The sequence below is a fragment of the Motacilla alba genome, chromosome 2 (assembly GCF_015832195.1).
Source record: "Motacilla alba alba isolate MOTALB_02 chromosome 2, Motacilla_alba_V1.0_pri, whole genome shotgun sequence".
Classification (NCBI taxonomy): Eukaryota; Metazoa; Chordata; class Aves; order Passeriformes; family Motacillidae; genus Motacilla; species Motacilla alba.
The window spans coordinates 39,121,715-39,137,480 of NC_052017.1; the positions used below are offsets into that span (position 1 = coordinate 39,121,715).

The 15,766-nt window shown below is 37.5% G+C and overlaps 1 protein-coding gene across 1 annotated transcript in view; it reads right to left on the reverse strand.

The window, feature by feature from the left end:
* Positions 1-6,956: 6,956 nt before the first annotated feature.
* NEK10 (NIMA related kinase 10) overlaps positions 6,957-15,766 on the reverse strand; it is a 92,603-nt gene continuing 83,793 nt past the window's right edge. Inside the window, 1 exon segment of the mRNA XM_038126894.1 lies at positions 6,957-7,630. Within this exon segment, the coding sequence (XP_037982822.1) occupies positions 7,566-7,630 (65 nt within the window). The 3' untranslated portion in view covers positions 6,957-7,565.

Sequence of the window (15,766 nt, forward strand, 5' to 3'; positions counted from 1 at the left end):
GTGCAGTCTTGAAAAATAGAAATGAGACAAGAGAGGGGTAACAATCGCACTTCAAAAAAATGGGCAATCCTCTTCATTTTTAAACAAAAAGATGCAGCTTGTTGCCAAACATGCTTGGCTGAAGAACTAAGAATATCTTCTAGACCTTTCTGAGGTATACAAAAGAACAGTGCAGCTATGGAGGAATACACAAAATCAAATAACAAATCTTGAAAAATAGCCTGAGGAAATTAATCTCTCTCCCACATATAAGTATACTATCTTCTCTTCACAGGCTGACAAAAACAAGCAGGAGTGCATGAAGCAATTGAAACAGAAGGTGATAAAAAGTTAGGTTAAAAATATGAGCATAGTTTTGATTATGTGGAGATTATCTTTTTCCTGATACTAATTCTAAGAAAACTCAATTTGATTAGATGCTATACATACTTTTCAGGCTTCCTCCATTAGGGCACAGTCAGCTTCCCAAATGCCTCTGTAGTGGCAGCTTCAACAAAGTCTTCTCTGAGTACTCACCAGGATAGTATCAGTTTGGTGGGTGTTTGTTTGCTGTTATAGCTCTATATTTCAGCAATATTACCTGGTTTTCTATGTTACATTGGTAAGAAAAATCTGCAAGAATACTTCCTTTATAATACCTCCTGGGATTAGCTGATCCCCAGGTTCTATAGCTGTATATACTAATTCTCTGTGTGACCTCAGTGCTAGACGCACCTATGCAAAGGTCACGTGGTTCAGAAAATGCATGAGGGAGGAGACTCATTCTTAGGAATACTAATAATACTTTTTTTTTCAGTATGGACAGTCTCATGTCTCAATAAATGAAATTGCAGAGAAGTAGCCCAATCAGATATTCTAATACTCCACAATGTATAGTGATTTCAGCAGAATAGTGCTCAATTATTGTCTTTTTTGAGTTTACTCAGTTGTCCCAAACTTTTGCTCTGTGAAGTACACTCAGTTTCACCTACTGAAATCTGAACACAAAGTGAATTTCCTATTGGTAAAAAAAGGGTTTTACTACTGATTTTCACCAGAATGTCTTGCAACAGTGACTTCTTACTGAGAACAGGAGTAGGAGAAGTTAGTTCATTGCTGATTAACTGGAACATGATATTTTTCCTTGTCCATTACTCCTTCGTGTCAGGAACATCTATTTCCATCCATTCTATAATTATTTTTCAATAAAATATCACTATATTGCATCATCATTTAATCTTTCTGAAAGTCAGTGGGCAGGTCACCCAAGGCAAAGCTCTAACTGACTGCCAGGCTTTCTTATTCAGAAAGGGTATTCAAACTGTATGCAAAGGAGCATGGTAAATGTCTGTCTCAAAGAAGCGAAGATGACAAATAGGTCCACCTTAATTTAGGCGCCGCTGAAGACATCTTCAAAAATAGCTGTCTGCAGTTACAGAGTGCTACACCTCACTCCTTTATTTAATGTCTACTCTCTGCAATAAAAGCCTAATTGCAGAAATGATCCATTCAGCACAATGTAATCTAGGACTAACAGATTGCATTGTAGAGTTTTACAGAAGTCTCTGGGGTTTCCTGTGCTCCTGCTGGCTCCTACAGATCTTCAGGAGAGGATCATTCCTACCAACACTGCCAACAGGTGAAACATTGGTCTGTGTCTATTTTCACAGTATATTTTCATTGGCTGCAACTGGAATACAAAGACCACAACTGATAGTAGATCCATACCCCTTCAGGTACGTGCTGTGTCATCGGCTGTGGGCCAGAGTGTCAGACCCACTACATCAAACTGACATGTTCTGCTAGTATAAATCATCTTGTATAATTCCACTGTATCATGACCTGCCTAAGAAAAGGTAGAGAATTCATCATCATGATCATGCTAAAGAAAGGCAAAACTTGGATTCCAAATACTGCTAATTAAAACAATTTTTTTAATCTTTCTAAATAATGTCAACAAACATTGTTTCAATGGCTACTGTTTCAATTCTTTTATGCATATATTTGTAGAATCGATACATGGCAGAAACTCAAGAAGGTATTTTGTGTGGAACAATTCCATCCCTATGCCATCTGAGGATCAGGTAGAAGAAATAAGAAAGCTATAAGCAAGCTCAGAAAGTAAATTGTCTGACATTCCACTCTCCAATAGCATACCCTCATAGTCATGATCTTTTCAGTGGCTGCAATCACTAATAATCAAACTATTCCTCATGGAGCCCTGCCATCAAGGATCCAAGATCCCCACAGACTGCTGGAACACCACAGAACACGTTCTGCTCAGTTCATAAAGTCAGTGATCTCTTCCCATCCACCAGCACCGCAGCGTAGGCTGCACCAGATGCACAGGCAGTGAGTCCTCTGTATTCAAACCATATCTTTGGTAGAGACTCACTTTCTGTCTGGTGAGGTGCATCTCCTGTTTTCATCCATTCCTTTTTACCCTGCAGCAGCACTGCTTGCTGATCCAAAGGGTGGCTGTTTGACCACTCTTCAGCCACATGGTCACACACTCAGCAACTGCAATTCGCCATTTTGGCAAGCGTGGAAACATTAGTCCTCTTTAAATGAGGATTGCTGATCACACAACAGACAGATCACGGACAGCAGACTTCAGCAACAAGATCTTCCTTCTTTTCTGACACATGGGAACATTGCCATGGTGTTAATGACTTGTACCTTTTGAAGGCATTAAGAGCAGTACACAGGGTACGGGAACAAGAGTCAGCGCATTTTTAGAAGTTTTGGAAGCTGCAATCTTAGAGCTTTGCAGTACAGCAGTACCACAACCACCAACAGGCCATAAACGCTTAATTTGCAAAGCTTCACAAGTCCTGAGGCTTGTCAGCTGTGCTTTGTCTAAATATATCTTTGTTTCAATTGGAACAGCTGTGTTTGTGATTCCTCCAACTGACCAGTTCAATACCTCTAATTGTTTTACTTTGATTTGTCTTTGAACAAGGATAGTTTTATGCAGAGAGCTGTAAAAAGTGGTTACTCAATGTATACTGAGATACTTACAAGACTAACATAAGGACGTAGTATGAAGAGTCACAGGCCAGGTCAGACAGCAGGGTCCTTAAGAGAGCTGTGCCTTAAAACACAGGATGAGGTATAGAGGAATTCAGCTATGAGATGGTAGGAGATGAGGCACAGACTTGGCATTGGTAGCTATAAAAAACTTCAGCCATGATCTGCAACAAAATGCAGGTCTGGACAAAACTGGGGTTAGAGGTATCTAAGAGAACAAAGAAACAGTAATCCAGTACGTGTAAAATGCACTATACATTATAAATCCAGATGTCTCATGGAGCTGCAAACCAACAAAGAAAAGGCAAAGGAGTAAAAGTGTGTTATCAAATGTAGAAAAATGATCCCAAATGGTGGATCCTAGGTTGAGGAAGATGGAGCCATCAGTATGAACATCCTGCTCTTCCTAGGACAGGACTACAGCTGCTGGCAACCCCACCAGAACCAAACCAGTGACCTTGGGACACTAAGGAGCAGTGTAAGGGTGATCATCACTGCCCCAAATGGGGAGAAGATAATAAGTGTTTGTAAAACAATTCAACTGCATTATAATTCTTTTTCCTGCAAGAGATCTTGACTAATAATGATTCTTTAATTAGATTGCTAATATTTCAACGATATTAACTTTTTTAAAAAATCACATTTATACTTATATAACTTATACATCCATATATATATATATATATATATATATATATATACACACACAAAAAAAGATGTGTGTGTCTCCATTGTCTATAAAGATTTGGACTGTACCTGACTACAGATTCTATTGCTAAGCAAACTCTCAACTAAAAACAATCTGTATTTGCTTACATTGCACCAATGGAGATGGAGGCAGACAAAAGACAGTAATGAAGCTACAGCAAGCCTAAATCTGGAGCAAAACTGAGTAAATTCAATTACAGTTTAAGTCAGGGAACATGTCCTGACTGGTGGAAATTAGAAACATAGGTCAAAATAAAGCAGTGGACAATGGGTTCAATTATGGACATAAAGCTTTCATAAAAATAAGTTTTAGTTTGGTATGAAATTTGAGGGCTCAAATGTCAAATATTTTTAAATTACTAGTTTTCTCATCACGATTCTCACTGTCTCCTGTTGAGAACAGTTGAATACAGAGTATTCATACAATTTAGCTTCCTTCAAGTCACGAAACAAAATTAATTAGAAGACCTTTGTTTCCAATTGCTGTTATCTGTCTAGACAAATTGAATGATGAAACCTTCAGCTGAGAAGTTTTTTAATTCAAGTGCATGGTGAATTCATACAGTCAAACCCAAATATTCTCAAGTGGCTTCCTCTTTTCACATCTCCTGAAATGCAGTCATTCAGAATTGCTGGTTCTTCCCAAAAGTAGGGCAGAATTCATACATGCTAAAATTGTGTCTATTATTCAGTTTGGAGAAGTTACTGCTAGAAGCTTTCCTGTTTACAGCATGGAAATTTGTTGGCCTTTCTTCTTTAATCAATATAATTCCAAAAGTTCCTTAACTAGTCAAATTTCTTCATGTGAAATACAAATAACCAGGCACTAATCCCACAAAGTTACAATGACTGTAAGAAACAATCTTTAAACACATTATTTTGTGCCTGTAAACAGGAATTTCCTTATGGAATTAAACTCGTGATTTGGTCCAATGTCAACATCTGATTATTCAGATGGATATGAAAGGAGAAAGGGAAATGATTCAGACAGAGCACAACATATGTAAATCAGGCTACAGAATACAGACACAGTACATTCTCCTGAGAAGGTATTTGTAACCAGATGACTATAGAAAGTAAGTGCATGAATAATAGAACACTACATAATCTTAGGTACTCCACTGCAGCCAAGGAAACTGAAAGAAAGGCTTGCATAAGTCACAGTTTAGATTAACTCACAAATTATCTAAAGTTATCTGTAGTTCAATATAGTTTTTCAACATGGTTAGTACCACACTTTGCAGGATCTTTTTCAATTAGCTAAATAGTAAGTACAGCTATGACTATTTCTCAGATTTTTGCACAGGTTATATTAAAGATGTCAAACATATGAAAAAAAAAAAGAGCTATGCACCATGAAGGATACCAGTTATGAACTGGACTGGAACCCAGGAGATGTCAGTTCCATTCTCAACTTTGCTGTTTATTTGCTGAATGATATTGAGCAACTTAGTTTTGGTTTCTGTGTTTCCCTAATTATGCTTTACCCATGTTATCTATACAGAATTTAGCCATACAGAAATCATTCATGTCAGAACTGGCTCTTGTTACCTTTCACACAATGGGAAACACAATGGAAGCTGGTATCAGTGGAGACCATCTATGTACTCATGCCATAAACTATTTAACAGCTTAGATAATGGATCTTCTGTAGCCACTGGTTGCCCTACATGCAAAATGCATCAATCAGCTCTTTCCTACAACAGTCAGTATGTCTGTTCTGTTGCAACCAAGGAGGGAAAAATAATCCTGTAGAACACTGGGAAAGAAACAGAAAAGACCACTGATTTCCTGCTTTAAATCAAAGCCTTGGTGGTTGCACATGCCACCAATCCACTTGGAGTTTTCTTGGAGTTACTGGAGAGAAGTCTGCTCCTTTGCTCACCACTGCCTAGTATTCCACTTCTCACAGTCACAAAAACAAGCACAAAATTTGCTTCAAAGTTAAAAGCACTAAAAATACATTAAAAAGCAGTAACACTAATTAATTATATTCTATTTCTCGACAAAAACAACATCATAAATTATAAATTACCATCATAAAAATCCAGACAAAATATAAGCAATGATACTTCAAAACATGCTTGAAATAAAGTCAAAAGTATTTCTAGGGTATTCAGTGCACACTGGCAGTTTAGAATTATAAAAGTTTCTGAAAAAAATTATAATAGGTTACTTTAAGTGTAGATTGTTATATGCTTTTCATTTTTGTTATATGCTTTTTCATTTCAGTGGAAAATTATTAGAATTCATATGCAATTTGAGTAGAACATATCAAGATTGAATTTAAATGAAGAATTTTGGACAAAATAACCACGTAATCCTTTCCATTGGCAGTCATATCCAGTGTGGATTTGCTTTATAATCCATCAGATTTAACCATACTGCATTCCCTTTCTTCATCCTAGCAAAGCAAAACTAACAGTCTGAACTAGAATAGAAATTGATTTTGAGTGGCACCATTGCAGGAAATGCATCATCCATGGTGATTCATGGTGCAAACTGTAGCTACCTGTGGAATCCACAGCTACCTGCTGGTGATACCTTAGCAATTATACGCCTTGAACCTTAGCAGACCTTTACCATCAATATCGCACCATTGCATAGACACAAAGGCAGTGCCTGATGACTTTCAACAACAAAAAAAAAGAGCATCAGTTTAATTACTATTGTTTTGGGGGTCTTTTGCATTGCCCACTGGGCCCCTTTTCACTGCTTCAAAATTCAGGGCATTGAAGTCACAAAGGTAAAATTATACATTTAAATTGTTACAAAATGAATGTCAATTAGCTATTTAAAGTTACAAACGAACCACTGGGGAAAAAATAAAGAAAAATGTACTCCACATACATCTGTATCAAATTACTTACAAGTAATCATGTGATGCTATAAAGCTAACAATTTTCAACAACAATAACCACCAAGCGCATCCTGGTTATTTGAAACATTTATGGTTGCCACTGTAGGTAGCAACTGTAGGGAAAAGCCTTTGCACTTAGTAAGAATTCTTAGTAAGAAATTCTGAACTGTAGACAAAAACATAGCTTCTCTGCTACTGGAGTGAGACATTTTATTCTACATTTAACATAGTGAATACAAATTGAAATTCTGAAAGTGTCCTTAAGTGCTTTTGATTAGCAGCAAAAAATGTATTTAATTTACTTAAGCCTGTTAAGGAGTAAAATGACTATGTATATAAAACGTATAGAGATGTACATGATACATTTTATGTACACAGATCTATACAATGGGTGGCTACAGACATATAATATGAAGACAGAAATAGCAGTAAAACCAGCTGGTTTTAAAATAACAACGATTTCAGAAGCTGTCTCAGTTGTAAATAGTGACTATTAACACGTCACATCAGCATTAGAATTTGCTACTATCCAAACGTAAGAAGTGAAGCTCCTTCTAAATATTAAAATCATACTGATGGTATTTAATCTGTTTCTAATTCTAGAATCTACACATATTTTCTGTCTGGTCACATTACAAAGCTCTTTTTCTTTACAGAAGGCATACATGAATATAAATAAGGCTACCAAACCATTGCTCCAGAAAACCTGACTATGCAACAGCTTAAAAAAAAATTCTAAAAATAGAAAATATGTACTATTGAGAACTGTGCTTTTTTCCTAATGTATAAACCTAGAAGCATTTTTCTCAATGCTTCTTGTAAAGTGCTTATGCTGTAAACAAAGCTAAAGAGTATCATCTGGAAATGATACTTGAAGCTGTTCCACATTGGTATGCAATACAATGAGCAAAGCTTGACCCTTTGGTAATCAGCCTCTGCTGAAGTACAGGCAGGTTGACTTCATTAGGAACAATTCCAAACCCCCTGTTTAGAACCACACGTTCTCTTCTTTTGCTGGATAGTTCTTTGTTCCCTTCAGGATAGTAGAGATACCTGGGGGGAAAAAAAATGGTAGGCAATTGGAAGTAAGAATTTCCCACTACTCACACTCACCAGGCATGGGATCAATCATTGTGCTACCATCAGAAAGCTGATGTATGAGCATGATGTAGAAGCCAAGGAACCTCAAAAGTCTATCAAACAAAATGGTTTTAGTTCATAGTTTACAACAGTTTGATGCAGAAATCTCTGGGTGAAACTCTATCATTTATGCTACACACAGGGAATTACTTTGTCTAATGATCCTCTGACTCAAAATTTATGGACTAGTCTCCACAGCACACAAATAGAATTAGAACAGCATGGTGCAAAGGTCTCCCACAGATAATCGATGAAGCCTGAATGCAACATAATGTGTTTGTGGGACAGCTTTAACTTATGTTGCTGATGTAACACATCCAGAAACTTCAGCACTATGGAGAACCAGCTGAAAGCAAGTCTTTAACATCACTTCTTTCTCCTTTTCTAATTTCTCTTTAGCTTGCTACATGGAAAATTAGCACAAAAAGTGATGGAGCTGCATCTGTCAGCTTCATATTGGTGAAACTTGTTTCATAATCAAGATGCATTATATTGTTACAATTATTCTATGAAAATATGATGTCAAGATTTCTCATAATCAGTGCTGTGAAAAAGTAAAACTGGTTGTTTCAGTTTTGTCTCAAAATTCTCCAGTGCAAGTTTAAAACCTCTTCTAAAAGTTTCCCAGACTACTTGTATACAATTTATATAACTCAGATACATAAAGGCCTTGCAAACATTCCTCTGTTCACGTGGTCCCTCGGGAAGCAGTGTTATTTTGATTACTGAAGTACTGAAGGAAATCAAAGTATTCCAGGAATGAGGAAAGGAAAAAAATATGAAAAATAGTTTATAACTTTGCATGCACACTTCAACAAAGGTAGATAGAAATCCCTAAGCTGAAAGATCGGTATTAAAGCTGTAAAGTCAAGTGCACTCAAGGAAAAACAAAACTTGTGGAGTAAAGGCTGACAGCAAACTTCTACTTAGCCTGCTATGTGGATAACATAATCCTTGATGGGGCACCATATCTGAGCAAAAATTAGAATCACAGAATTGCTGCAACTCAAAAAGGCCTTTAAAAATCAGGTAGGCCAATGCTCCTGCCATGGGCAGGGAAGACTATCATTAGGTTCTCAAAACTCCATCCATTGTCACCACAGAATACGTTTTCCTTATGTCCAATCTAAATCTACTGTTTTATGTTTAAAACTATTGTCCCTTATGTGATTGCTACAGGCCCTGGTTAAAAAAAAAATCTCTTCCAAGCCCCGTTTAAGTATTGAAAGGCTGTAATAATTTCTCCCCACATTCCCTTCTGTCTGAGTTTTTGAGCCTGACTCCTGTTCTATGTGTCTACCACCTGCCGCAACGGCAAACTATTCTCTCTTCTCTTGGTCAGTCTCAGCTATAGGTGGCTCTTCCTTCTGCCCATACCAATCTCCTTCTCAAAATTCCTGCATTCTGTATCTTGTTGTTCTTGGCTCTGCACTAGATGTATTCTCATTTCCTAGCTTCTATCTCATCAGTTTTTCTTTATCAGTTCTTTGCCCAGGCATTACCTTAAGATGATGAGACAGCCTCACTTTCTGTTCTGATGTCTAGACTTGACCTGACACTATTTCAGATATTTCAGTACTCTAGAAAGGCTACTGTTAAGCATACACCTACTACTGTGGGGTTTGTTTGTTGTTGTTTTTTAATTATGACACTAGCACAGATTTGTTAAGTGAAGGATGAAATTCATACCTGTGAGCAAAACCAAAAAAAAAAAAAAAAAAAACCAACAAAAAAGTACTTTTCTGGCTAATCCTTGCTGTAGCACACAAGTTAATCAAGAAAAAAACACTAGAATGGTTTTAATATGGGCGAGCAAGGTAGGGAAAGTTTCTCATCTTCAATGCCTTCATTTAGTGCTGTAAAGGCTAAAATCTTTCAGATCCTTCCACAGAACAGATTTTTAGAACTGTAGGACTCCATGAAAACATGGAAAGCTCAGAAGATTGAGGGGGTTTAGAGATACATTGTCACACTAAGAAAAACAGTTATTCCTTTTATTTATATAATTTTCCCATGATTTGTCTTAGTAAAAGCTTTCAAATTAACCTTCAAAACTGGAGTTGATACTATGACAAGATATAAAAATTATCTTTATGGAGTACCATGTCAGAAACATGAAGATTTGACTTTCCCTTACCAGTAAATAGATGTTCTGCTAGTAAAAAGGGAGTACTCAAAAACAAAGGACACAACTACAGTACTTAGAGGAACATTGTGTCTGTTAGTACCATACTGACATCCTGGAATAGCTTTTGTTCTCTCTTGCAACCGTATATCAAAACACCCATCTATGTAACTCTGCAATTCCTCCTCTAGCCATAGTCATTAAGGAGATCTTGAAACAGGCAAAAAATAAATTATTTTTGTATGGCTCCAATTTCTGAACACTGAGGTCAATTTCATCTTCCATTTCCTCCCAAACTTTCAGATTGTCTTTTATGTAGTCTAAGAGTTCCCAAAATGCCTTCAAACACCATCTTGCTATGACACAGAAGGATATTACATTCTTAGTAGCTAAACTGACCAGCTGGACCAAACCATTAAACCCCATAAAACCAACCAAGCTAACAACAACAACAACAACAACAAACCAAAAAAAAAAACCTAAAAAAAATCCTACGCCCCCACCAAAAACCCAAACCAACCAAAAAAAAAAAGCAAACCCAAAAACCTTCCCCTTTACTTCAACTGGAAATGTTGAGTTCACAGTAGCTGTATAAGAATGCTGGCACAAGAATGATTTTAGACTATACTGAGCTTTCTGAACCAGCTTAAGTAGGAAGGTGGCTTCTTATTTGATGTTCTTTGACAGAGCTTATGTATGCTCTGTGTACAATTTCCACCATGCAGACATCTCTGATGCACAGTAGCCGTTCTTAAATCATCAAACTGGTAGAAAGACCTGCTTCAGAACTGCAAAAGAAAAGCCATCTTATCTTGGCCAAACAAGTCTGTGATGACAGATGCTTCCACTCAAAGGTGGAGAGCTCATAGAAGAATGTCTGAGAACTCAGGGCATGTGATCTCTGCAAGGGACCAGAGCCATCTGCCTGCTGTTGAAAACAGCCATTCCCACAGTCCAAATGCTGACAGACAGCTTCATAAACACGCACTTTTTCTACAGGCACTGTGGACTTCAGGCATTCCTAGTGTCAGGAGACCTGCTTAATTTTGTCTATACATCACTGAACTGTATCAATGACTTGGTACCTACCAGACAGCCTAAATACAGGCCAGATGCTCTTTCATTTTTTTGAACAAGAGGTGAAATGCACCTTTCCACATATCTCATTGCTAAAGATAATCCTCAGCTTGAGTGAAGGAAGAGGTTTTGCATCAATGACAATCCTACCATGTGATCAGATTATTCTGGTACTTGCACCAGATGGATTACTTCTCTGTTCTACACCACACAATGTCATGAATAACAGCCAGGTTATCCATCTTTTATACCTAGCGGTACTAATACAAGCCAGGTCTAGCAGTTTTGATGCTGACTAGTTGCTAAAAAGCAATAAACAGTTTCTTCCACAGTCCTTATCACTCTGACTCAAAGGAAAAACAAGCCTCAAATAAATAAAAAAAATCAAAATATTGATTTACTAACCAAATGAGGAAAAATGTCTTCTTCTGGCACTGTAATGCCAGGAAAAAAAAATTAAAATTCTTTTTGTTATTAGCTTACTGGTTACCCATGAAATAACCAGAACATTTCTGCAATTCTCTAAAAATATAGTTAGCAATACATTTTTCACACCTGACCATTTGATTTTGACATGAAGAGCTGTAATACCCTAGAATCCAAAGCATACATCTTTCCTAGTTTATATGTCATCATTTCTGTAGATTTCTACCATGACCATGAAGCCTGTACATATATCTTCTGATATGCTGAATGCAGCCTATATCTGTTCAGCTGCAACAACTTGGTTAAAATTATTTCTCCAGCAAATGTGAAAAGGCACACTGTGACCATCACCATGTACAGTAGTGAACCCTGTCCAGCAAGTGTTTTTAATCCATCTCATGACCAAATTTTTGCCATTGGAACTCTCTGTGTTCATCAATGTGACAAATATTAGTCACTGTCTAACCCCAGGAGTTGGATGAAATTAAAGCTAGGATCAATTCCTACACCAGGTTTTCATGGTGCTTTTAATTTCTGTAGGATCTGTGACTTAGGAAAGATAGGCCAATACTGCCTCTTAGTGGAAGGACAGCTGACTGAAAAGGTGAAGTGAATGCTGGTCTGTGGAAATGGACTGGAAACTTACAGTGCCACACAGACCCTCAGCTGGCAGCCCTCAGAACTGCAGGGGGCTAAATGAAAGACTGTTGCAGCCATGAATGCTTAGTAGTGATGATGATGATAGTAATAATAGTAAAATAATAATGATAATAATAGTAAAAAGTACTTCTGTGCTTTGGCAAACTTTTTTACCTCCTTGGGAGAAGTACAATTCAGCAGAATGCTGGTATGACTTGCTGGCCAAAACAATCTTTTTTATGTGTGAGAACTAGGAACCTACATGGACAACCATTTGGAAGAAGAAAACAACTGGCAACATTAGTAGAAATAGTGCCAGGTGAGAATAAAAAGGAGCAGAATGTCTTAAATCACCTAGGTATCACCAAGTCAAAAGATCTGCTTTAGATTCCAGGAGTGTTGGAGCTGTGTTCTGTCATCTATTGCCTAGTTCAGTATGTTCTAGAACATTAAAAAACCATTAACTAAACGAAGTACAAATGTGAATCCGTTAGCCATCTAACAGAATTAAAGTGGTACATTATGTTGAAGAATACTTAATTAACACAGTAAAAATTTGCAGGCAGCAAAAGCTCCACTAATGCATTTCTATTTTCAAATATGGGCCATAGACCAAATACAAATGAGGGCTGCCTCAAACAGGCACAGTTCGGAATTTGCTGTCATTCCTGAGCTAAGCTATATAATCCTTCTGGGGATAATACCTTGAGATATTCTTTGAGTAGTTAAAAATGTATAGCTATCATTAGAGCCAGACTTGACAGTTTTGCTCTTCGTGAAATAGCTCTTTCTAATGACAAAATTAGTTGCTTCTCTATTTCTAAAATTTTAATAACAACGGAATAAATTTCACTGAAAAAAATTAAGAAATTATGTGACAACATATCAATATATGAATTGATTATGAAGCCTACTTCCTTCTAGTCTTACTTGCACTACAACCATTTTTCTTCCTACAAAACAAATGTTGAAGCATTCTTTACAAACAGACATGGTCATTTGAGCTTGTACACTTTTGGCTGGGTTAGAGTTAAATTTCTTCACAGTAATTTGCATGCTGCTATGTTTTGGATTTGTGCTGAAAACAGCATTAACAACACACCAGTGTTTTAGTTATTGCTGAACAACACTTACACAGCACCAGGGCCACTTGTGCATCTCTCACCACCCCACCAGTGCTTAGGCTGGGAGTGCACAAGAAGCTGGGAAGGGACACAGCCAGGACAGCTGATCCTAACTGACCAAAGGGATGTTCCACACCATGTGGCATCATACTCTGCAAAAAAGGAAGGAAGAAAGAGGAAGGAAGGGCAGGGTGGTATATTTGGGGTTATGGCACTTGTTTTCCCAAGTAATCAAGAGACATGGTAGAGTCCTGCTTTCCTGGGAACGGCTAAACGTGCCTGCTGTTGGGCAGCAGAGAATGAGTTCTTTCTTTTGCATTGCTTGCAGATGCAGATTCTGCTTTACCTCGTAAACTGTCTTTATCTCAAGGCAAGAGCTTTTTCACTTTTATTCTTCCAATTCTCTCACCTGTCCTACTGCAGGGGAGTGAATGAGTGGCTGTGCGGTGCCCATGAGAGTGAAACAACAACAGAGCTGCAGCACTCAGCTGAACACATCTCCTGTCTCTGACCACTGCATTTTTTCTTATAACTGTGTTTCTGCTTGGATTAGGTCTCTTCAAGCGATTTATTAAAAAAAAGATTTTGGCATGAATTTGGGTATTACATGTGTACTTTAATATAAAAAAAAAAAAAAGCAGGATGAAATTTTGAAACTGATATTCACTGCCTTATTCATAAATAGCCTCACAAACAAGGAGCTTGCCTCTTGTGCAGTATAATATTAAATCAGAAGGTGGAAAAGAGAGAGTGGCACAATGGATGTGAGCAGAATAATTTGGAAACATTACAGGGTCTTTTTGTGCATGTTTACCAAATTTCTGTATAAGTAAGTAATACAATTGGAGTGCTGAGTAATTTCAGGAGATTAATGATAAATGGGCACAAGTTGATTATTCAAGATAAAGCTGAGGGTCATTATCCTCAGCTGGTCATTAATCCCCATGAAATGACTGGTATTGAGGTAGTAATTACTACTATAATGAAAATAGGGTAAAAAAAGCAGCATGACATTCTTATGAAGCTGTCAGTTTCTAAAGAATTCATGTTTCTCTCATCACCCAATCAAGTTGCTTGAATTATTTTTAACTCTTTATACAGTTCATTTGTCCTACTACAATTTTCATGTCACCACCTCACTTTAGGTTTGGTTTCCCATCTTATCTTCTTGGAATTTTAGAAGGGCACAGCAAGGGGCAACAGTGATGAGAGAGAAAGACAATGCATATAAATTCCCCCAAACCAGAAAATAAATACAGCATATTTTCAGAATTTTCTCTATAAAGCGTGTTCCACAATGAGGTAGAAGATTGCATTATTATGATATCTACCTAATTATTCTGCATTACACCATGCTTTTAGCCATAGCACGCATCCCAATTTTTTGTTCTAAACCAAGATTCACCTTGTAGCCTTACAATATATGTAATGGATAATGTCAATGTCAACTTGGTCAGAAAGCATGAGGAAATTTGACCCTAAAACAAAAAGCATCTTTAAACAATTGCAATTTCTCAAATCAAGTTTGTGGTATTATGATATGCTTCTAAGGACTTTTGAGCCCTTGAAGTTCTTTTCCTTTTCATTTCTACTAGACAAGCTAGAACCATATTACGAGCTGAAGGGAAGGGAAAATTGTTTCCTGCTAGAAGCACTGTCATTCTGCTTCCACTGGGAAAGACCCACATATGCTGCATCATTACAACTTAGAAAATTTAAAACCCAGTCTAAACTAAAAGCTTTTAGTGTAACATAAGTAAGTTTAAAAATAGTATTGCCCTATATGTTGCTAAAGCAAGTAAGATACAGATATTCATTATTCTAAGTACTTTTTTCTAAACCTCCTCTGTGAACATTTTTCCAAGAAGGGGATGGCAGGAAAGCTACAGGATGGATTGAGGTTCTGCTGGAAAATATGCAGTTGCTTCTGAAATGTCTCACTGTATGTAAAAGAGAGGAAGTAGAGCCAGGCTCAAATCAGCTTTAGGCAAGAATGGCTGATGGGATGTTGCTGTGAGGGCTGCAAACCAATTATTTTGTGATGGAATAAAACCAGGTAATGGTGGACACTGATAAGTGACTTGCAGTGAAGCTCAGGAAACTGATTTGTTCTTCTAGCTTGCTCATGTTGTTTGGAGAGTTTGAGGTGAAACCTCATGATTCTGTCTGCCAGCCAAATGAATCATTCAATACTGGACAGCTATCAAAACTGGACTCTTTGGCTATTTGGACAGAATGTGAGCAGCAAAAAATAAAAATTGCTTAAGTTCTGAAGGCTCTGAATGGCACTGAGCAGAAGACACTTCAGAAAACATACCCAGTTCTCTGGAAACATTGACATGTTTTTGACAGCCAAGGCTAAAGCCTGGTCTGTCAGTTTTCTGGAGGAAGGAATATAAGTTATTTGGGAGTAGAACCTTGTCTGGGAAACAATTAACATAATAGTGACAGGGGAATCAAACATAATTATTCATCACAGCAAATAATAGTATTCAAACTGGGCTTGCATGGACAGGTTTTGGTAGTGGAAGGCTACAGGAGTGGCTTCTGTGAGAAGCTGCCAGAAGCTTCCCCCACATGTGACAGAGCCAACGCTCGCTGGCTCCAGGACTGCTGCTGGCCAAGGCTGAGCCAATCAGAGATGGTGATAATGCCTCT